Genomic DNA, 25,241 nt, shown 5'->3' on the forward strand with positions numbered 1-25,241 from the left:
CAGCACACCCCGTTCACAAGAGATGGATGTGCTGCCGTCCAACAAGGATTTTTTTTAGGTTGGCATTAAATGTATGATCAGCAATAATCAAGTGAATTATCACTGACCTGGTTTACATGGGGCCATAATCAGGACCACTTGATCTCACTAATGATCATTAATTCTGGTACGGTATGGAATTATGTCAAGTGAGTAAATCTTAACTATGGCCTCAGAACGGTGACTTTTTTGGTGTTTGTCTTATTGTTTATTTCCGATCCCATCAGTAAACACCACACCGTCCCAGTCTCCGGCTCCTCCTGTCTCAAATCCGCCAGCGGAAGGACCATCAGGACGAAGTGACATACCGGGGGCCCCAAAAGCAAGCAAACGACCTCCTAATGATGCTGTGCTGCTAGGTACTACCCATGGGCTTGGCTAAATTTAATTGTTTATTATACGTCCGTTATTATTACTCATACAGGGGCTATCGTCCAGCTTTTCCAAACTCTTGAGTGGCAAATGCATTTTTATCAATAGGCTGATTTTGCCATTCAGGTCTCTGGTGAAGCCGGACAATTGCACCTGAGTTCTTAGCAGAGCTGTCAGTAAATGGTTAGTTTGTAAGACCAACCCCCCTCCCCCTTCCTCACCCGTTACCCTCATCTTTCTTCTAAGGAGTGGTGAACTTGCTGGATGAAGAGACCGGGAAGTGTTTAGGTGTAAGGTTACCCTTTATGCTCTTTTCATGAAACATTATAAAGGGCTTGTTAATCAGTCTTCCAAAAGCCATTGTGTCCCCTTTGTATAACCTTGCCCTTTTCTTACATGCTCCCAGTCAAAGGCACAGACCCCCAGGAAGGGATGAGAGGATGCTGAGTGAGACAATAGAGTAATTTTTAAGTTGGAAGAGCCAGGATGACCGCCTGAGCGGAATACAATGGCCCCAGCGGAGGGCCCAGTGCCCAATCACTGCAGGGCCTCACAAGACCCTGCTTCTTATCTGAACCTCCAACACAATGATAAAAGACTCCTGAAATCATTATCTAATGACAGCTCAATTTACATACCGCATGATTAACGATGCAAAATCTAATATGGCTGTTATTGCGTTTTAGAACATCAAATTTGCCTAAGTAGGCAGCAATACGGGGTAGAGAGGGTGCATCATTACATTACTAAACAGCTAGCCAGTCTGGGGTCCAGGAAAGCTGAGGGTACGGTCACATAACCTCTTCACAACTTATGACGTACAGTTACATCATACATTACTCACAAAAAGTTAGGAATATTTGGATTTCTGATTAAATTTATGGAAAACGTTAAAGGTTCACGCTCCAGTGATATTTTACTATGGCAGTCGGGCATTTAAGTAGAAGCAGAATGGTGATTTCCTCATCTCAAACTATCATCATCAATTACATCTTGACAACGATGTCTCTGCTGTTCACAAGTGGAGTTTTTGTCGCTGAGGCATGGCGTCTCATCTTCATGAAGGGCGGCCCTCAGGTCATTGAGGTTCTGGGGTACAGAGTTACGAGCCTCTACATGGCGACTCAGCTGATCCCATAGGTTTTCTATGGGATTCTGGTCTGGAGAAAGTGCAGGCCGCTGCATTTGAGGTACCCCAGTCTCCAGCAGCTGTTCCCTAATGATGCGACCTTGATCAGCTGGGAATTGTCATCCATGAAGATGAAATTAGGCCTGTGGTGTTCATGCAAAATGTGAGCAGCATGAAGTGGAGGACTGATTAATACCAATTTTAATTGAACCTGAAATCCATTGGCCTATTCATGGATCCAGCACTTGTTGTGAATTTTGCCATTTAGCTCCTTGTTAGAGAACAGCAAGTTGTGCAGAAAGTACTGAATCATTGAATGGTTGGACATGTGCATTCAGAAGGTTAGAGATGGTCATATTAGGCTCACCTTAAAAGGTTAGAGGGCATTTTAGTATCCTCTTGAATTTTCACCCGAAAGCCAAATATCCCTCACTTTTTTTGAGTAGTGTATGTGCTGTTCCTGCCTTTGCTTATGAGCCCGCATCTTTCCCGGCAGATGATGGCTGAATTAATCTGCCATCATCTGCCTCTAACAGCTGTGGGTAGAGCTGTTCTTCGCCTGTGCCTGTTAACATGTTAAATGCGGCTGTCAATCTATGATAGCTGCGTTCAACACGTGCCGGCAAGGGGGCGTCATTCCATGTGCCCATGACGTGGTCGCAGGGCACCGATGGGTTGCCACAACAGCCATGGTCCTTCTGAAGACCCCCAGGCCTGTCAGTACAATACTGCTGTGAAAGCCAGCGTTTAGCTGGCGTTAATAGTAGACCGTGATTTTTGCTGTACATGGCAGTGCTGATGCGACCGTTAAACACATTAAAAAGTGAGAAACATTTTTTAAAAATATGAAAATAATAAAAAGAAGACAAAAGTTGAAATCACCCCCCTTTTGCATCATTAAAAATATAACCATTAAAAAAATTTGGGGGTATTGCTGCTTTCAGAAGAGACCGATCTATCAAAATGTAAATTAATCCAATTGGTGAACCGCGTAACAAGAAAAGATCAAAACAGAATTAAGGTTTGTTTGGCCACCGCTACATTGCAATAAGAGCTAATCAAAACATTGTATCTACCCCAAAATGGTATCAGCAAAAACGTCCAGTCTTGGCGCAAAAATAAGCCCTCAGATCCTGAAAAATGAAAATGTTATGGGTCTTGGGAACTTGGGAATTTTTTTTTTTTTTTTTAGTTTCCAAATTTTTTTTCACCACTTAAATAAAAATCAAACTATATATGTTTGGTATCTTTGTAATTGTACTGACCTAGGGAATCAAATTGTGAGGTCAATTTTTCGGTAAATAACCCGAAAAACAATTGGAATTGCACTTTTTTAGCAATTTCAATGCACTTGATAAAATGAATGGTGTCATTTAAAAATACAACTCGTCCTGTAAAAAAACAAGAAAAACAAGCCCTCATACAGCGGTGTGAACAGAAAAATGAAAGTTATGGTTCTTGGAAGAAGGGGAGGACAACTATCTTTATTTTAGCAGATGTGTTGGGGACATGATTTTGTGGCACTTCTATTGTTCTCCTCCTCACAGACTGCATACAGTGGCGGCTGCTGGCGGAGCATGTGACCAGTCCTGTCCATCAGACTGTCCAATAGGAAACCTCACATGAGAGAGCTGCTTTTCTATTGGAGGAGACTGATTGACAAGTCTGGTCACATGCTCCTCCAGCAGCCACCATTTTATGCAGTCTGTGAGGAGGAGAACAATAGAAGTGCCACAAAATCATGTCCCCAACACATCTGCTAAAATAAAGATAACGTGGCCGCCCCCATTACCTGATTCAGCAGCTGGTGATGGTGTAATACAGCAGCTATAGGAGGAAAACCGTGCAAAATTTTTAAAGAAACCAAATAACAAAAATGATTTTTAGTCCCAATTGCATGCATTTGAGTAAGAAAAAAGAAAATGTCCCCCAAGGTGGTCATCCCCTTTAAGATGTGTTGCACCTGCGCTATGGCACCCTGCAATGATCAGTTTTGAAGAATGGTTAACCCTCTACATTCTGTGTCCCTGCAGGTGTGGTTGTGGCCTGTGCAATCGCGGGACTTCTGGCTTTGATTGTCGCTGGCGCATGTTGGTGCAGGTAATATATACTGTGCCGGTGTAGGCAACTTGCCGGGCACTGCAATATGAGGGTATTCTTGTATCAAGTCATTCTGCAATTCTCAATTGAGACAATTGTTAGTCTAGCAATTCCTAATGATTTAGATAATGCAGGTATTTTAGGGAATTGCTATATATGCATTAACCTAATAAATATGTGTATGTTTATCTTGCCATCAGTTTGGTCACTCTGGTCTCTCAGATAGTCGTAGTTGTAGTTGAAAGTCTTGGGGTGTGATCTGATTTGCCCTTGTCTGGACTGGAACCCGTAGCTCCAGTATTAGTTATGTGTTCCCTGTTCTGTCCCTTCATAGGATGCGCAAGGAGATGAAGCTGGCAGAACGAACAGATTACCCCGCGTACAAACAGTCTCCGCCACCGCCATATGAGAAGACATCGGTATGTGGCAGATCAGCCATTTTTTTAAATTAGTTTTACTGAAAACTGATATACAACAATATGTGTATTCCAAAAAACTTATTCAGAAGTAGGAAACTAAAGTACAGCAATATGCATTGTTCTTCAAAGGGTATATATAAAGGAGTGGCTCAGGTACACGCATCATTACATAGCTTGATATTAGCAAATCAATTAAAACCCAATTTGTGTTGAGGTATAGACACAATAAACACGTTACTCTAATATTATAAACCTGAAGTACAAGCTTTTGCTGCCCTCTGTAAGAGTCTCACCTACATCTCTAAACTATATGAAACCTTTAGCTGGTACTATAAATAATACCTCAGTTGTGAAAAACTGTATGTGCAGATGAGTTCCATATGTCCCATACAGTGACTTGCAAAAGTATTCACCCCCCTTAGCTTTTTACCTATTTTGTTACTTTACAACCTATGTTTAAGCATTTTTGTAATCCATTTTGTGTGTGATGCATCACCTCTAAATAGTTTGTTAGTGAAGTGAAAAAAATATAGGCAAAAATTTAATTTATGGGATAAAATTAATAAAAATTGGCATGTGCATATGTATTCACTCCTTTTGCTATGAAGCCCCTAAAAAATTCTGGTGCAAGCAATTCATAAGTCACATGAGGCACCACTAACCAAACAACACCATGAAGACCAAGAAGACTAGTTGAGAACTACAGGTCAGGGATGGGTTATTAAAAAAAATAACAAGGAGGGCATTAATCAGAGAGGCAGCACAGAGACCAAAGGTAACCCTGAAGGAGCTGCAGAGTTCCCAAACAGAGACTGAAATATCTGTCCATACGACCACAATAAGTTGTACACTCCATAGAGGTGGGCTTTATGGGGGCAGAAAAGAAGCCTTTACTTACACACAAAAATTCTAAGACTTGTTTTGAGTTTGGTAAAGGACACGTGGGAGACTCCCCAAATGTATGGAGGAAGGTGCTATGGTCAGATGAGACCAGAGTTGAACTTTTTGGCAACCAAGGTGAACGCTATGTCTGGCACCAACCAAACCAACACAGCTTATCGCACCAAGAACACCGTCCACACAGTGAAACATGGTGGTGGCAGCATGATGCTGTGGGATGTTTTTCGGCAGCAGGGACAGGGAAATTGGTCCAAGTCAAGGTAAAGATGGATGGGGTGAATACTTTCTCAAGGCACTATACCTTATTTTATCAAACTTCAGAGGGCATCCTCCATTATGATACACTGTTTTCTCATATGTGATTATTGTGTTTACGGAATCAGCCCAGGCCCTTTAACTTTGGGGGAGAATTACCCATCAATCGTGTAGCTATTAATTTCATGGCGAGAAATAGTTTCTCTTAAGATAGATTATTTTATGATGACTCCAAATTTCCTCCTCTAGTAGCCCAAATAAACATATTTTAGGATCTATTTGAATAGGAATGGAAATCAAGGAAGATAGGAAGGTGTCTATACTTTGCCAAAAGGAGAGAATAAGGCTATGTGCCCACGATGCAGAAATGAAGCAGAAAAGTTTTGCAGCATTTCTGCATCTCCCTGACAGAAAAAACGCATGCAGATTGTGCATGCGTTTTTCCTGCAGAATACATGCGGAATACATGCGGATTCACATGCTTACCCACATGCGTTAACGCATGTGTTTCCGCATGCGGACTGACAAGCAGTTTCCAAGCGATAGCATCACTTGGAAAGTGCTTGACAACTAGGTCACACTATATAAATCCATGCAAAAGGCATAGATTTATATAGTGTGACCGTAAAAATAAAAAAATAAAGCTATACTTACCCCCGATCCCCTGCCGCGTGTGCTGTCGCGCTCGTCCTGGCTTCTTCCGGGTTGCCGGCATCTCGCGAGACAGCCTGTGGTCACATGACCGCGACGTCATCTCAGGTCTTGGAAGGAGAAGCGCTGCAAGGGCCGCCGGACAGGTGAATATAAACTTTATTTATTATTTTATTCTTTTTTTTACAGGTACGATGGTACCCTGGTCTGGATGAGAGTCTTCTCTCCTCCAGAACTGGGTACCATCCGCACATAGAGACGCATATAATCCGCTTGTACAAATGTACAGACACGGATTCTATGCGTCTCAATGCAAGTCAATGGCGGCCATTCCGCTGCGCTTCCGCAAAATTAATGAACATGCTGCGGATTTATTTGCGCTGCGGAAAAATCCACAGCATGAGCATTGACATTGCTTAATGCCATTGGGGACCATGAGGTGCGGATTACCAAGCGTTTTTGATGCGTTTCCGCTGCGGAAATTCCGCAGCAGAAACGCATGAAAAACGCATCGTGGGCACGCAGCCTAATTGGACAAGCCCAAACCATGTGCCAGAAATCTACGTTTAAGGTGTGACACTGTAAGCATTCCAAAGAGGATAATCTACCCATTCAGTACAACCTTGATGGGGTTACGTAGGCTTGGTGAATAATGTATAATTGAGTCATTTTATTGTTCACTGAAGTGGTAACATAATGAGGGGATCCCAAGATCTCCAAGTCCGCCCCATTAATAGTGGGAATAAGCAGCTCCCATTTGTCTTTCACCTTCAGTGAAGTAGAATCAATACCTATTGATAGCATGTATGTGTACAGGGCTGATATGAGACCTTGCGGGCCTTGTGATTTGATTTAAGAATACCTATCAAATGGAAGTTGGATATGGTTGCCATTGCATTTTGTGAATGCAGTTGTGTTTGGAGAGAGGACCATAGTTGAACAAGTCTAAAAAATTGAGATCTTGGCACATCATACCTATTTCTCAACTAATCAAAAGATAAACGTATCTTCTGGTCATAAGGCTTGCCAAGTAAAAGGATGTTTTGTGTGCTCCAAAATTGAGAGAATGGGTGAGATGCCAAACATGGAAAGTAAGGGTTCTACAACAGTAAAATTTGACACTCGTCTCGCCTGTCTTCAGACTAACCATGCCATCTTGAGCATAGGCAAGATTTTGGGAAGGTCAGGTTTATCAAGCTCCAGAAATCCTAGTAGACAGATACTGTCTGCCGCTTCCACCAAGAAATCCAAGAAGGATTTAAGGATAGGGACCACGCAAAGTATAACTGAATTTTGGCTATCATATCATCTTAATTAGGTTTATTCTTTACGGCACCGATAAAGGTAGTATCACCCATCTCCACTTTTTGAGATTTCTGAATTGCAAATCTGCCCAGCCAAATCACCATTTACCTAGACAGATCTGCATTCAGGGGAGATGTGTGTGGGACTGGTATTGGCAGAAGAGGACCGTTTGTTGGGGAATATCCTTTTTTTCCTAATTCCATTCTGTTTTTGCTTTCAGCCTGGTGATAAGAAATTGGCTCAAAATGCCCAAATGTATCATTACCAGCACCAGAAGCAGCAGATGATCTCAATGGAGAAGTGAGTGTTGTTCTGGCCACTGTGTTCGTGGCTTCTGGTCTGAATGTGAAGAGATTAATGTCTCCCTTTATTTTTGCTAATACTTTTAAAGAAATAAAGATGAGCTGAAACACCCGGATTCTGCTGTCACGTCGGACGAGGAGAACGAGGATGGAGACTTCACAGTGTACGAATGTCCAGGATTAGCCCCAGTAAGTGTGATTCCTGGGTATTAAAGGGATGTGCATTACAAAATATCTTCAGTGGTTGAAATGTTCTTGCTGCGGGACCCCCCACTCGATGCAACGGATAAGTCATCAATTTATAACTAGCTGACAACAGCTTAACCCCTTCCCAACATATGACGTGCAGCTACATCATATGTCGGGTCCCTGACTTTGATGTGGGCTCACAAGCCGAGCCCGCATCTTTCCTGGCAAATGATGGCTGATTTCATCAGCCATCATCTCTCTCTGTATGTTAGCCTGTTAAATGCCAGCTGTCAGAGTTTTTAAAAATGTGAACTTTTATATATATATTTTTTTCATATCACCCCCCTTTTGCCCCATTAAAAATAAAGCAATTAAAAAAAAATCCCATATTTGATATCGCTGCGTTCGTAAAAGTCGGATCTAGCAAAATATAAAATTAATTCTGGTGGTTTGTTGTTTTTTTCTCGTTATTCCATTTACAGATTGTATTATGTTATATTAGCCACCGAAACATTGCATTAAAATGTAATAAGAGACGATCGAAACATTTTATTATTGGTATCTGTAAAAACTTCAGCTCAGGGCTTAAAAAATAAGCCCTCACACAGGCCTATGACTCGAAAAATTAAAATGTTATGGGTCTCGGAAAATAGCAGCACAAGCAATTTTTTTTAACATTTTAAATTTGTAAAAAAAAAAAAATATATATCGATTTTTTTTTTTTTTTTTTTTTTTTGCCACTGACTTAAAACAAAAACATTATACATGTTTTGTTATCTTCATAATCCTATTGACCTGGAGAATCCTATTGCCAAAACACTCAAACTATTGTAAAATTGCACTTATTTTTGCAGTTTCAACACGCTTGGATTTTTTTCCCACTTTCCATTGGATTACATGATAAAATGGATGATGTCATTCAAAAGTACAGCTCGTCCCACAAAAAACAAGCCTTCCGGTTATATGGATGAAAAAATAAATATTAGGGCTGTTAGAAATTGGTCGCGGTGTGAAGACATTAAATACTTGGAGACCAGGGAAAAGGGCCATAGAAGCACTCCGAGGGAAGAGAGCGTGTGTTTGTGTTGTGTGTTTGTGTTGTGTGTTGTGTTGTGTGTGTGTTGTGTGTGTGTGTGTGTGTGTGTGTGTGTGTGTGTGTGTGTGTGTGGAGTGTGTTATTTTTTTTTTTTTATGCTATCAAAAATTTAGTTTTGTTTTTTTTTTTCCCTAAGGAGTTGCAGATTTTGTAGTCCCCTGGTCATCCATGCTGCTGATTTTCACTTCTCCATTAAAGGCAACCTGTCAGGCAATTCTTACTGCCCAAAAAGAATTGCAGCCTGGCTGAATGATTGAGGCAAGTAAATCATTCTCTGAAACACTGGCTTTTCAGATAAAATATACTTTGAAGATCCGACCGGAGACCAGACTAGTCCTTCTCTGTTCCAGGCTGGCTCTTGTCACCAGTCCAGGTGATTGTACAAGTGAGGGAGAGACCTGTCAATCACCTGCACCTGGTACTATCAAGAGTCAGCTGGGTTGCGGCGCAGGGCTCGCCTGATCTCCGGGTGCGGATCTTTAAAGTATATTTTCTCTGGACCTCCAGAGTGTTGTAGAGCATAATATACCTGGCTGCGATTCTTGCTGCTCACGGTTTGACCAGACAGGTTCCCTTTAAGCTCAGTGGGGAAATTCTGTGACATAATTGGACACTTTGTGGATTTAATATCTGCCAGTTTCTTCGGAATTTTTTTTTTTCAGAGTTTGTATGAAATGCCGTCCTCTTTGCTGGTGCAAGTCCAAGCAGAGGAATCTGCAGCGTAAGAGTACATTCACATGCAGCAGATTTGTTTTCTTGCAACTGAATATCTCTCCCATCTATCCCATTTATCATAATGCAGTTGCTTTGGTGATAGGCACAGGGATTTCTTCAAACTCCATTGCTCATGAAATGTTTGCAACCAATCTGCCACATGTGAACATACCCTTACTGTTAATACCACTACAATATGGCAGTCATTGCACAAAACGTCTCGTCTAGATCACCCAGAATTGTTAATAGCAGATTTTCCTAATTACATTTTTTTTAAATTAAGTTGTTGCCTATTATAATTTAGTTTTTGTCTTTTTAACCCCCTTCACACATGTGTCATTCATGGCCCAAGTACAGACCACCGCCCGTGGGTATTAGGCATATATGAGGCTGTCAAGATCAAATCAGGAGACTCATGGCCGGTCTGTATTCACACCATGAATATCGGATATCCTGGGGGCAGGAGTTTAAAATCTGTGCCCCTAAAGCCTCCAGCAGGCTATATGTATGCGATTTGGGTATGTTGTACAGGAAGTCCAGCAGGGAAAGCTTGTTAATAGGACCTTGTAATCCTGTTTGGGATCCTGCATTGGTGTCAGGTCACCCTTTCAGTGCGGTGGAAGCGCGTTCCTTCACATGGGTGGTCATCATCTGCTCAAATATATGTATGTAATGCCTTCTCCAAGTGATAAATCGGTGCCATAGAGCCTTTTATCACGAGGGGATCTGCTACCTTTCTAAATAGGTAGAAGTTTAAATTTAGGAAGACTATGGGGCAAAATGCTTCCTATATATAATAAATCCTTTACACTTGGTTAATTGGAAGTCGGTCCTATGACGCCAAAGTCACTGATGCTATGATTGGGTGTCTCTCCACTATTACCAGGCCTGTAGTCCATGTGGTGTAACTGTGTAACCACGGGATAATTATATAACTGTTAGGTGTAGCTCTATGTGTACTAACATTACAGGATAAAAGCTGGAGCCTGCACTATCCTCCATGTTTGCTTGCAAGGTTGTATAATCGCATGATCCTCTCAGAGAACAATGACCCAATTCATTAGCCTTGTTACAAGCCACTGCCACAAAGACTCTGCAGGGAGTCTGTTTCATTGAAAACTTTCTATGTGCTACTTGGATGACACTGCCAGAGGTTTTGTTATCTGGATTAGCTGCAGGAAAATCACTGAAATGGATGGAAACCGCTCTCAAATATAATGGGAACAGCATGGGGAAGACACCGGGACACCTCTCTGACTCCCAGGTTGCTGCTGGGAAGTAAATAAATAATAAAAAAAAAAAACAACTTATTTTTATTTATTCAACCCCTTTAACCCCCGAGGGTGGTTTGCACGTTAATGACCAGGCCAATTTTTATAATTCTGACCACTGTCACTTTATGAGGTAATATCTCTGGAACGCTTCAATGGATCCCACTGATTCTGATTGTTTTTTTCGTGACATATTGTACTTCATGATAGTGATAACATTTCTTTGATATCACTTGCGTTACTTTGTGAAAATATCGAAAATTTGGCGAAAATTTTTCAATTTTCAAACTTTGAATTTTCATGCCCTTAAATCCAAGAGCTATCACACAAAAGAGTTAATAAATAACATTTCCCACATGTCTACTTTACATCAGCACAATTTTGGAACCAAAATTTTTTTTGTTAGGAAGTTCTAAGGGTTATAAGTTGACCATCGATTTCTAATTTTTCAAACAAAATTTACAAAACCCTTTTTTTTAGGGACCACATCACATTTGAAGTGACTTTGAGGGGCCTTTATGACAGAAAATACCCAAAAGTGACACCATTCTAAAAACTGCACCCCTCAAGGTGCTCAAAACCACATTCAGGAAGTTTAGTAACCCTTCAGGTGCTTCACAGGAATTTTTGGAATATGGAAGAAAGGAATGAACATTTGACGTTTTTTCACAAAAAGGTTACTTTTAGACCCACATTTTTTTTATTTTCGCAAAGGTAACAGGAAAAAGTGGACCACAAAATTTGTTGTGCAATTTCTCCTGAGTAAGCCGATACCCCATATGTGGGGGAAAACCACTCTTTGGAGAGCCCATGATGTGCCTAAACAGTGGAAACCCCCCACAAGTGACACCATTTTTGGAAACTAGACCCCTCAGGGAACTTATCTACATGTATGGTGAGCACCCATAACACCCCAGGTGCTTCACAAAAGTTTATAACATGGAGCCGTGAAAATAAAAAAATCTAACTTTTTCCACAAGCTGCTTGTGTAGCAGCGATACGCGTGGGGCTTTCGGTTGTTTCTCTACCCTCTCAGGTATAGCTTTTGGCTTGGACATATTATTTTCGGACTACCTACTGATGTTCTATTTTATCAGTAGCTCTGCCACATTTCATTATGGCACTTATGCACCTTAAATAATTCCTTGTGTCAGCAGCATATTTCTATACAGCTTATTTTAGTTTTTTGTGCTGCCTTACCACTTTTTTTCTATCAATGATACTTTAAGGTGTTGTCGTTATAACCGACCTCCTAATACCTTGTTGTTGGCTTGCATATATGAGGGTTTGCCATATCATGACTTGCTATGGTATTGACACATAATGAAACATTCTTGTTTTTAAGTGTTTTTAATATTTTGTGGTTTGCTTATATGGTTGTTGCTTAATAAATATTGATTTATAGTGATCCCTGCCTTTGCATACAGTCTTTCCTTCTTTTTTGTGTAATTAATTTAACTGTATGTGGTGGGCTGATCCTTACATATTTTTATAGTGGTGCCCTCCCTATTTTGCTCATATTGAATAAGTTGTCATTAGTCTTGAGCGCAAGTGCTCGCTACTTGAGTTTGCATCGGGTATGCACCATGTATCACGGGTGCGAGTGTGACATGCTCGAGTCCCTGCCCCGCATGCTTCACGGTTGTTAGACACCCCAAAAAAAACATGCGGGGATCGCTCGTGCATGGTAGGCAATCCCAGCAACGTTTTTTTGGCCGCGAAGCATATGGGGCAGAGACTCGAGCATGTCACTCGAACCCACAATACTAAGTGCATACCTGAGCAACAGATGCAAACTCAAGTAGCGAGCACTAGCACTCAACACTGGTCACCATATCGACGTCATTTTTTTTTTCTTTACTTTTGAAAAAATCCCAACCCCAGCCCTAGCTCAGCCCCAGCCCCAGCCCTCACTCAGCCCCAGCCCTCGCGTTTATTTTTTTACACCGTTCCTCGTGCGGTATAAGTGATGAGGCGACTTTATTCTTCAGGTCGGTGCGATTACAACGATACCAGATTCATATCGGGTTTTTATGACTGACAGCTGTCACACACTAAAAGACGCTTTTTTTTTTTTGCAAAGACTAATTTTTGCATTGCCATATTTTGAGAGCTATAATTTTTCCATATTTTGTCCGACAGTCATGTGACGACTTGTTTTTTGCGGGAAAAGTTGACGTTTTTATTGGTACCATTTTTGGGCATGTGACATTTTTTGATCGCTTTCTATTTCGATTTTTGGGAGGCAGAATAAACAAAAAACAGCAATTCCAGAATTGTTTTTATGGGGTCTTTTTATGCCGCTCCGCGTGTTGTAAAATTGATAAGGCAGCTTTATTTTTCGGGTCAGTACGTTTACAGCGGTACCGCATTTACATAGTTTTTTTATGTTTTGGCGCTTTTACACAATAAAAACTATTTTCTAGAAAAAATATTTTTTTTTTGTATTTTTTTATTCTGAGAGCTATAACTTTTTTCCGGATGATGGAGCTGTATGGCGGCTTGTTTTTTTCTTCAACAAGATGACGTTTTCAGGAGAAATTGCACAACAGTTTTTGGGGTCCATTTTCTCCTCTTACCCTTTAGAAAAAAAAAAATTGGGGGCTAAAACATAATTTTTGTGGAAAAAGTTAGATTTTTTTTTATTTATTTTTTTGGCTCTGAACTTCTATGAAGCACCTGGGGGGTTCAGGGTGCTCACCACACATCTAGAGAAGTTCTTTAAGGGGTGTAGCTTCCAAAATGGTGTCACTTGTTTCCACTGTTTAGGCACATCAGGGGCTTTCCAAACGTGACATGGTGTCCGCTAATTATTCAAGCAAATTTTACACTCAAAGTCAAATGGCGCTCCTTCCCTTCCGAACCCTGCCGTGCGCCCAAACAGTGGTTTTCCCCCACATATGGGGTATCGGCTTACTCAAGGGAAATTACACAACAAATTTTGGCATCCATTGTTTCCTGTTACCCCTGCAAAAAAAAAAAGGGTCTAGCCTGTGTGCGCGCGCGATCGCTATAACGTATTAATACGGGTCAGGCTCTTAAAGCCCAGGGCGCAGACGCGTATTAATACGTCTTGGGCTTTAAAGGGGTTAAAAATAGGGGTGACCACACGCCATTTTTTTCTCATTTATTAAATAAATTTAAAAAATGAAGTGGGCTCCTCCATATTTTTAATAACCAGCCAAGGTGAAGCAGACAACTGTGGGCTTATACAGTGGATTGCGAAAGTATTCACCTCCTTGGCAATTTTCGTGTTTTGTTACCTCACAACCTGGAATTTCACTGGTTTAATTTTTGAGGGTTTGCATCAATTTATGTAAAGAACATGCACACATCTGTGAACATTTAGTTTTCTTTTTATTGTGAAGCAAACAACAAATAGGACAAAATCACCAAAAACTTCAGTGTGACAACCGAAGAATAAAGTCTTCAAATCACTTATACCGCACGAGGAACGGCGTAAAAAATAAACTCTCGGGTTAGGTTTAAGGTTGGGTTAGGGTTGGGGTTGGGGTTGGGCTAGGGTTGGGGTTGGGCTAGGATTGGGCTAGGGGTTAGGGCTAGGGTTGGGCTAGGGGCTAGGGGTTAGGGTTGGGATTTTTTTCAAAAGTAAAAAAAAAAAGATGACGATATGGTGACTAGTGTTGAGCGCAAGTGCTCGCTACTTGTTTGCATCGGGTGCTCAGGTATGCACTGAGTATCGCGGGTGCTCAAGTGACATGCTCGAGTCTCTGCCCCATATGCTTCGTGGCCAAAAAAACTCGCAGGGATTGCCTGCCATGCACGAGCGATCCCCACATGTTTTTTTTTTTTGGGTGTCTAATAACCGTGAAACATGCAGGCGGGGACTCGAGCATGTCACTCGAGCACGCGCGATACATTGTGCATACCTGAGTACCCAATGCAAACTCAAGTAGCGAGCACTTGCGCTCAAGACTAATGACAACTTACTCAATATGATGACCTAATGTTATCAAATTCTGTGTCGTACCTCTGGGTTCAAAATGTTCACTATACCCCTTGATAAACTCCTTGCGGGGTCTAGCTTCCAAAATGGGGTCACTTGTGGGGGGATTCCACTATTTAGGCACATCAGGGGCTCTCCAAACGCAACATGGCGTCCGCTCTCGATTCCAGCCAATTTTGCGTTCAAAAGGTCACACAGTGCTCCTTCCCTTCTGAACTCTGCCGTGAGCCCAAACAGTGTATTTTCCCCACATATGGGGTATCGGCATACTCAGGAGAAATTGCACAAAAGTTTTTGGGGTCCATTTTCTCCTCTTACCCTTGTGAAAATAAAAAAATTGGGACTAAAACATAATTTTTGTGGAAAAAGTTAAGATATATTAGATAATATATATAATTATACAGTACAGACCAAAAGTTTGGACACACCTACTCTTTTAAAGATTTTTCTGTATTTTCATGACTATGAAAATTGTACATTCACACTGAAGGCATCAAAACTATGAATTAACACATGTGGAATTTATATACTTAACAAAAAAGTGTGAAACAACTGAAAATATGTCTTATATTCTAGGTTCTTCAAAGTAGCCACCTTTTGCTTTGATGACTGATTTGCACACTCTTGGCATTCTCTTGATGAGCTTCAAGAGGTAGTCACCGGAAATGGTTTTCCAACAATCTTGAAGGAGTTCCCAGAGATGCTTAGCACTTGTTGGCCTTTTTGCCTTCACTCTGCGGTCCAGCTCACCCCAAACCATCTCGATTGGGTTGAGGTCTGGTGACTGTGGAGGCCAGGTGATCTGGCGTAGCACCCCATCACTCTCCCTCTTGGTCAAATAGCCCTTACACAGCCTGGAGGTGTGTTTGGGGTCATTGTCCTGTTGAAAAATAAACAATGGTCCAACTAAACGCAAACCGGATGGAATAGCATGTTTCTGCAAGATGCTGTGGTAGCGATGCTGGTTCAGTATGCCTTCAATTTTGAATAAATCCCCAACAGTGTCACCAGCAAAGCACCCCCACACTATCACACCTCCTCCTCCATGCTTCACGGTGGGAACCAGGCATGTAGAGTCCATCCGTTCACCTTTTCTGCGTCGCACAAAGACATGGTGGTTGGAACCAAAGATCTCAAATTTGGACTCATCAGACCAAAGCACAGATTTCCACTGGTCTAATGTCCATTCCTTGTGTTCTTTAGCCCAAACAAGTCTCTTCTGCTTGTTGCCTGTCCTTAGCAGTGGTTTCCTAGCAGCTATTTTACCATGAAGGCCTGCTGCACAAAGTCTCCTCTTAACAGTTGTTGTAGAGATGTGTCTGCTGCTAGAATTCTGTGTGGCATTGACCTGGTCTCTAATCTGAGCTGCTGTTAACCTGCGATTTCTGAGGCTGGTGACTCGGATAAACTTATCCTCAGAAGCAGAGGTGACTCTTGGTCTTCCTTTCCTGGGGCGGTCCTCATGTGAGCCAGTTTCTTTGTAGCGCTTGATGGTTTTTGCAACTGCACTTGGGGACACTTTCAAAGTTTGCCCAATTTTTCGCACTGACTGACCTTCATTTCTTAAAGTAATGATGGCCACTCGTTTTTCTTTACTTAGCTGCTTTTTTCTTGCCATAATACAAATTCTAACAGTCTATTCAGTAGGACTATCAGCTGTGTATCCACCAGACTTCTGCACAACACAACTGATGGTCCCAACCCCATTTATAAGGCAAGAAATCCCACTTATTAAACCTGACAGGGCACACCTGTGAAGTGAAAACCATTTCTGGTGACTACCTCTTGACATATGTTCAGTTGTTTCACACTTTTTTGGTAAGTATATAATTCCACATGTGTTAATTCATAGTTTTGATGTCTTCAGTGTGAATGTACAATTTTCATAGTCATGAAAATACAGAAAAATCTTTAAATGAGAAGGTGTGTCCAAACTTTTCGTCTGTACTGTACATAGATATATATTATATACATAGAGAGAGCAATATATAGATATACAGGTTGGTCCAAAAGTAGGGGGCCAGAAATTAATAACATTTATTTTGATTTATATATAAAATTATATTTACTAACACAAGCATAACTGACAATTAAATTTTATTCTGAACAATAATACAAAAGCCCTTAAATTTTATCAACGCAGGGGCTCAAACTGTTTTCCATTACAATTTGCACAGCTTTGAAGTCGCCTCTTTCGCTTCGACAAACTTTTGTTGCACAAGTCTCTTTGGGTATTAATTTCTTGAAATGCATCTCTTATGTAATTTTTCAGATCACTGACACTTTTTGGTTTTCGACTATAAACTTTGTCCTTGAGTACTCCCCAAAAGAAAAAATCCATTGGGGTCCAGTCTGGTGAACGTGCCGGCCAATCAAGTGGGCCTCTTCGGCCAATCCATTTATTAGGAAATGTTTCATCAAGATACTCGCGGACCACTCTTGAATAATGTGGAGGGGCCCCATCTTGTTGGAAATAAAGGTCATGTGAATTAGGCTGTTGCTGTAACTGGGGAACAACTTGATTCATTAGAATTTTGAGATTCTTATCTCCTGTGACTGCTCCATCAAAAAATATTGGTCCTAAAGCACCAAAACTTGAAATACCACCCCAAACATTGACACCAGGCTCATTTAGTTGTTGCTCTAATGTTAAATGCATGTTCTCATTATACCAGTAAATACAATTATGTCTGTTAATATGGCCGGAGAATTTGAATGAAGCTTCATCACTCCACATAATGTTATCTAAAATTACTGGATTTTCTTTAATTTCGTTAAGCATAATCTCACTAAATTGCAGCCGCCTGTCTGGATCATCCTCCAATAAACCATGAATTAGACGTGGACGATAAGCTTTCCACCCAATAGATTTCAGGATTCGCATGATAGAAGCTCGTGAAATTCCCAATTCCAAAGAGGCTCTTCTGGTGGACTTGAGGAATGAAAAGTGTAATCTGATTGGTTGCTAAGGGCAACTGAGCCAGTTTCACTTTACCCCATGTTTGATAAATCTCCCCCTTCATAACCTTATTACACTTTCTGTCCACCTACTTTTGGACCACCCTGTATGTATGTATATGTATATGTGTGTATGTATATGTATATGTATATGTGTATATATATATATATATATATATATATATATATATATATATATATATATATATATATATATATATATATATGTATATGTGTGTGTGTGTGTGTATATATATATATATATATATATATATATATATATATATATATATATATATATACAATATTTAGAGCTGAGATAGATAGAGCTATTTATATCTAAAATATATAGTGAAAGAGGGAATTTGTGGGGGGAGTGTTTTTTCAAATAAAGATTTTTTTGTGTGTTTATTTCTTTTTAGTAATGGGAGTGTCTGACAGACGCCTCTCCATTATTAAACCCTGGGCTTGATGTCAATGCCAGCTGTTGAGATCATGCGCCAAACCCATTACCCCGATTGTCACCACACCAGGGCAATCGGGAAGAGCCGAGGCTAAGTGCCAGAATTGGCCTATCACATGTGATGCGCCACTTCTGGGGCGGCTGAGGGCTGGGAAGGGCCAGATAACCATGGATCTTCCCAGCCTAATATCAGCTCACAGCTGTGGGCTTTGCCTTAGCTGGTTATTAAAAATAGGGGGGACGCCAGGTCATTTTTTTTTTTTTTTTAGCGCCCACATCCCCAATTTTTATAACCGTCAAAGCAGGCAGCAGTGAGCTGATAACCATGGACCTTCTCAGCCTATTAATATCTGACCGTTCCCAGCCCAGTAAGACCAGCCCCCAGCTGTCTGCTTTCCGTTAGTTGTTTATTAAAAATGAGGGGAACCCCCGCAGCGTTTTTTTTTATTTATTTAATACGTTAAATGGAATCTGTCAGGTGACTGTTTTTTTTTTTTTTTGTGCTATACTAAAAATATTCTGAAATGGGGCTTGGGTTCTCCAGTTTTCTTGCTGTCAGCACTGGAGAAGTGATAGCCACGCACTGCCCAGTTAATCAGATGTAAATTGAAAATGAATATTCACTGCTCCACTTGCCCACCTTTCTGCGCCGGGTCAGTGACAGTAAAAATCTCCGATACGGAGAGATGGATGGGAGGAGAGTGTGCCGAGCATAGCGTCACTGGGTCTTCTATAAAACCCCATGACGCGATTCAGTCGGCCAATCACAGTAATGCCTGTAGCCAAATTGGCTATGGTATTACTGTGTACGGCTGGCAATCCCCGCATGTTTATTGCTGTCTAACAGCAGCAAAACATGTGGGACGGGAACTCGAGCATTTTCTCGAACAACACAAGATACTCGGCCAAATACTGATGCTCAATCGAGTATTGAGCAGTGCCAAGCACACTCGCTCATCACTATACAGTATTTCTACCCCAACACAGTATGATGGCCCCAATAGTCCCCCACTCACCATGTGATGGCCCCACACACATCTGCATCGAGGATGCTGATACATTTGAAAGTGTGATCACAGACGAGGGGCCCAGTGCTAGCATCTACCCCACCCAACTCACGGCCCCATGGTCTGCAGCTATTAGTGGTACGCCACTGAGCTAGACCCCATCATTTCTTGAGAAGCCCACTCTTCATAAATGGTGCTATTGGGTCCAGGCCTAAACAGAACTGTGCCGCATGGTGCCAGAGGCATAGTTAAAGGGGTGCAGAGGTTTGTGTTGCTGGTACAGTGGGGAAAATAAGTATTTGATACACTGCTGTTTTTGCAAGTTTTCCCACCTACAAAGAATGGAGAGTAATTTTTATTGTAGGTACACTTCAACTGTGAGAGACAGAATCTAAAAGGAAAAAACAGAAAATCACATTTTATGTTTTTTTAAATAATTAAATTGCATTTTATTACATGAAATAAGTATTTGATCGCCCACCAACCAGCAGGAATTATGGCTCTCACAGACCTGTTAGTTTTTCTTTAAGAAGCCTTCCTACTCTGCACTCATTACCTGTATTAATTGCACCTGTTTGAACTCGTTACCTGTATAAAAGACTCCTGTCCACACAATCAATCACACTCCAACCACTCCACTATGGCCAAGACCAAAGAGCTGTGTAAGGACACCAGGGACAAAATTGTAGACCTGCACAAGGCTGGGATGGGCTGCAGAAAAAGAGGTGAGCAGCTTGGTGAAAAGGCAACAACTGTTGGCACAATGATTAGAAAATGGAAGAAACACAAGATGATTGTCAATCTTGCTTAGTCTGGAGCTCCATGCAAGATCTCGATTCTGAGAGAGGTCAGAAATCAGACCAGAACTACACAGGAGGACCTGATCAATGACCTGAAGAGAGCTGGGACCACAGTCTTAAACATTACCATTAGTAACACACTACGCCATCATGGATTAAAATCCTGCAGGGCACACAAGGTCCCCCTGCTCACGCCAGCACATGTCCAGGCCTGTTTAAAGTTTGCCAATGACCTTCTGGATGATCCAGAAGAGGCATGGGAGAAGGTCATGTGGTCAGATGAAACCAAAATAGAACTTTTTAATATCCGCTCCACTCGGCATGTTTGGAGGAAGAGGGATGAGTACAACCCCAAGAACACCCTCCCAACCGTGAAGCATGGTGGGGGAAACATCATACTTTGGAAGTGCTTTTCTGCAAAGGAGACAGACGACTGCACCGTATTGAAGGGAGGAATGATGGTGTTATGAATCACAAGATTTTGGCCGACAACCTTCTTTTCTCAGTTAGAGCATTGAAGATGGGTCGTGGCTGGGTCTTCCAGCATTACACAAACACACAGCCCGGGCAACTAAGGAGTGGTTCCATAAGAAGCATTTCAAGGTCCTGGAGTGGCCTAGCCTGTCTCCAGACCTGAACCCAATAGAAAAATCTTTGTAGTGAGCTGAAACTCAATGTTGCCCAGCGACAGCCCCGAAACCTGAAAGATCTGGAGAAGATCTGTATGGAGGAGTCAAAATCCCTGCTGCAGTGTGTGCAAACCTGGTGAAGAACTACAGGAAACTTCTCACCTCTGTAATTGTAAACAAAGGTTTCTGGACCAAATATTAAGGTCTGTTTTTCTATTGTATCAAATACTTATTTCATGCAATAAAATGCAAAATAATTATGTAAAAATCATACAAAGTGATTTTCTGTGTTTTCTTTTCAGATTCTGATTCTCACAGGTGAAGTGTACCTATGATAGAAATTACAGATCTCTCCATTCTTTGTAGGTGGGAAAACTTGCAAGATCGACAATGTATCAGATACTTATTTTCCCCACTGTAGGTCCTGAGGGATATCAAACTTATTAACCCATTCCCGACATGTGACGTTTGTTACTCAGCTGGCATCTGCCTGTAACGGCTGTCATCACAGCTAGCTGCGATTACTGCTGTTTATCCATTAAAAATACTGCTGACACTCACTTAAAGCTGCATTTAAATGGTGCTATTGTCGATGCATGTGCACACCAGCTCCCATCAGCCCCTTATCCTGCACAACCAGAAGACAATGCCGGTATTGCAGTGTCTTTTTTATTCACCAGTTCATCACACTTGGGATTTTTTTCTGTTCTTCGCTACATTATCTGGTAATGTGAATGGTGTCATTCAGCAAAAAAACAAGTGTTCACGATGAAAAAAAATAAAAATAATTGGCTCTTGGAAGGGGAGTTAAAAATTTAAAGTGCAAAAATGAAAATCTGTAACAGCGGAAAGGGTTACTCAAGCGAATGTTGTATATGGCGCTGCTATTCCCCTAAGACTGCTTAGCAACTGTACAGGGTTGTGACTCCCACCTAATAAATTTTTTATATTTCTTTTTCAGACTGGAGAAATGGAGGTAAAAAATCCCCTCTTTGACGACTCTTCTCTCCACCACCCGACCCACAGCCATCATTAGCCGCCTCCGCTTGCAGACTCCTATTCAAACCAAAACCCAATTTCAGAAAAAAATCAGCTCAAGACGTGAATCAATCCAGAAACGTTTTTTTCAAGAGTATGATCAACTTGTTTTTGTTTGTTTTTTTTTAATTTGCAAAAAAAAAAAAAGACTAATTCCAGCAATGACGAAAGCAAGACTGTTAAACAAGCGTTGTCCAGGTTCTCCAGCCTCTGTCTGCTTTCACTTTACACTTCTGCGAGGAAGGTGGGATTATCACCGGAGCGAGCAGACCACCTCAGACTAGAACTACATGTTCCTATGAGTGCACAAAGCCAGTCTGGACCGCGACCGCTTGTCATTTCTATCAGTTCATTCGTCCGAAGCTAAAGAAAATGATTGTTACTTCCTGAAACATTTGCACTTTTATAGACTTACTATTGTTCTGTAACCCCATAGATTGAGATATCTCTATATCTATAGATATATCTATCTCTATTATTATGTATCCGTTACTCACCTGGCATTTCCAGACATACTCCCTTCTGGTTTATTCTGTTTGTTTTGTACAAACGTTACAGGTCGGACATATATCCTGAAAAAAAATCATTGATTTTGTTGCAGAAAGAGAAGATAGTTTTAGGCCTTAATGGTGTAGTCTCCCTTAAAGGGGAAGCTCCACTTTTGTCTGGTCTCCCATAGAGCGGCTCAGTGCAGATATTTCATAATGGAACAGTGCAGAAATATTTGCACTGTATAATATTTGCACATATCTGCATGGGATGTGTGCTGAGTTAACCCTAAGGATGCTTTCACATTGCATTTAGTCACATGTTAATTGATTCCGTCGGGGCTTACTTCCGAATCCCCCGCAAAACGGGATTCAGACGTATGCGCCGACGGGGCCCTAGACAATAATGGTGCCAGCAGAGCAAACGTGCATCATTTTCGGGCGTTACGCCTACTGGAAACGGTCACCCAGACGCAGTCTACTTTGTCTGAGTGTCTGCCCCAAATAGACGTACATGCCCGAAAATGATGCACTACAGAGCACACGTTAGTTCTGCCTTTACCATTATAGTCTAGGGCCCTGTCGGCGCATACGTCTGACTCCCGTTTTGCAGGGGGTTCGGACGTAAGCCCTGACTGGACGCAATGTAAAAGCACCCTTAGACTACAGTTTATTGAAAAAAATTGCATTGTATGGTCCAGCGGCTACATTGGTAAATTATGGCCACACAACCAGATCTATGACCCTTCTTTCTGCCGGCATCCCCAACGCCTCACCCAGTGTGCCGTTATCATGGTGGCATGACATAGCGCTGGACATTCCGACAGATAGGAGAGGGTTCGCAGGGCTCTAGTCCTGTGGCTGCGGACTACCAACGTGGCTGCTCAACTATGCTCCTGCAAATCTTTTTGCTCAGCTCTACGTCAGACATGGATAGAAGCATCTTAATGTTGCTCTACCCCTTTCGAGGTTTAAAGAACAAAACTGGAATGAAGCATCAAGCTACAGGGGATCTGAATAGTTTAAGGGTTGTCTGGTTCTGATCACTTTCACATTGGGAGGTGAGAGGCGCTGCCAGGATGTGCGCACGATCGGCACGGGCAATGCATGGACTGAGCAGCTCCTTTTAGGTGGCCACACATGCTGTGATCGGTATGGGGATATCCGGTTGGAAGATGGCCATAATTAACGCTGACTACACATTAGATGGTCGCCGGCCGTAGCTCTGTGCTGCCATCATACAGAAATTCTATACAGATTCACATGGTTTCCTATTCTTCTCTGGAGAATGATGGGAAATCTTAACCCTATTTTCACTCCTTATGGCCCAATAGTGATGATTCCAACATAACTGTCACTTTTGTGGGGTAATTTTCAATTTCTATCACTCCACAAAAATAAAATAATCCTGAAACCAGCTGAATCACAATATTAGGTGCTTAAGCCCATATTTATCCTTCTCCCTATAGACGCATGGTGCTCAGATCAGATTCGGAGGTCATCGCTTCCAAAATCTGACAATGTTGGTAAGATTGCTTCCAACTTTAGCTGAAATTTCCCATATTCTCTTCTCCAACCACAGGAGGATGGTGGCAGTACCATAGATTAAAGAAATACAAACATTGTGGATGATGAGAGGCTGAAATTCAGTCTAGATCTCGCCATGTGTGTCCACCTTAAATGGGTATTCTAAATTCAGTATGAAGGTGGTAGGAATCTAGGACGCCCGTCCCAGCTCTCGATTCTGTGGAGCGATGCCGCGTGCATGTTGGGTCATCGATATTAATATTGGGACATGGGTGGAGGTTGCAGCTCCCAGACCTGCCGTGATGGAAAATATTAAAGACTTCTCAAGTCGCCCTGATCTCGGACCAATGATGGACGTCCACTGAATCTAGCGCTGGTGACGAGGCCTCCTGATGAGTATAAGGTTGATCTGCGGGGGGCGCTGTTTCCTATGCATATTGCACTACTCATAGATTCCACCAATTACCGCTCAGATGATGAAACGATTATTTTTTTCTTTGCACAGATTGTAATTGTAAAATATCAAAGAAAAATTGCGTGTCTGTCTGTCTTTCCTCTTGCAGATGCTGTTCCGCTCCTTTTTCCTTACCAATATAATTATACATTTTATTTATCTCAGTCCGTTGTTTCTGTTTCTTGGTGTAAATGCCGCTAATTTTGGTTGCGATATAACTGGGGGCAGATGCTGGGGTCCCTGATTTGGCCTCCTCATGGGTTATCACCAGTGCCACGGGGCTTGGATACTTCCCCCTAGGAGCTTGGCCGCTTAATTCTGGGGAAAGGTCTCAATTCACGGACCCTTTTAGCAGATGATGACTAAATATAGGACCGTACCCCATATTTGCACAGTCCTCAAATGGCATATACCTATGCTCTGCCTATGTAGGTGTCAGTCTTCACTGTCATTCTTGTATTCTGCTCTGGGTGAAAAGATCCCACACAGAGGAGATTATTATGAAGCTTCTCTGTCAGGCGCACCTTCCTGAACTATTGGAATAGAGTTTGCATACGGATAATAGTTCCTTTCATCTGGAATCTGATACTCCAGAAATTCTGAATTTAAAACTAAATCTCTCATTTAGTATAAAAAAAAAAGTCTAGCGTTTCAAGTCTCTCCCTCCATAGGCATACATTTTAGCACAATTCAGAATTTTCAATAGAAAAAATCTGTGTGTGAATATTAAGTGGCCGTATATCCACTAGAGTTGGGAAGTAGGACCATATAATTAAGAAAGTCACTCTAGAGTCCTCTGTATTTGAGATGTTCAATTCCATCCCCCAGGCTCTGTACATGGACTCATTTTAATTAACTTTAACAAAGTTAAAGTTAATTAAAGTTTTTTTTTTTTCTTTAGTGTTAAACTTTTTGTTTCCCCCAAGATTCCTATAGGATGAAACCACCTGTTGGCTCTCACATCTGCGTAGATTTTTCACCTGAATCTCCTCCCTCTTTAGACCTTTAGCTTTCTTTCACCAATGGCTTTTCAGTGGCCTGTGAATCTTCTTTCACATGCATAGTGTTCTTCCCTCCACCCCAAGGGCAGAACTCACAAATGTATTCACCTTGATCACAAACCCCACCACCCCCACCCCAATCTTTTTGATGAGACCTTTAAAAAGCA

At 41.6% G+C, this 25,241-nt stretch overlaps 1 protein-coding gene across 2 annotated transcripts in view; it reads left to right on the forward strand.

Annotated features, from left to right (window-relative positions):
* Positions 1–24,237, forward strand: part of NPDC1 (neural proliferation, differentiation and control 1) — a 95,612-nt gene extending 71,375 nt beyond the window's left edge. For both annotated transcript variants that reach the window (XM_073640620.1, XM_073640621.1), the window contains 6 exons: positions 267–398; positions 3,574–3,640; positions 3,975–4,059; positions 7,391–7,470; positions 7,562–7,661; positions 21,528–24,237. In XM_073640620.1, coding sequence (XP_073496721.1) covers positions 267–398; positions 3,574–3,640; positions 3,975–4,059; positions 7,391–7,470; positions 7,562–7,661; positions 21,528–21,602 — 539 coding nt within the window. In that variant the 3' untranslated portion in view covers positions 21,603–24,237. The remainder of the gene's footprint in view (positions 1–266; positions 399–3,573; positions 3,641–3,974; positions 4,060–7,390; positions 7,471–7,561; positions 7,662–21,527) is intronic.
* Positions 24,238–25,241: the final 1,004 nt, after the last annotated feature.

Source organism: Phyllobates terribilis, unplaced genomic scaffold, assembly GCF_046119375.1.
Source record: "Phyllobates terribilis strain yellow unplaced genomic scaffold, ASM4611937v1 Scaffold_7__3_contigs__length_470593459, whole genome shotgun sequence".
Taxonomy (NCBI): Eukaryota; Metazoa; Chordata; class Amphibia; order Anura; family Dendrobatidae; genus Phyllobates; species Phyllobates terribilis.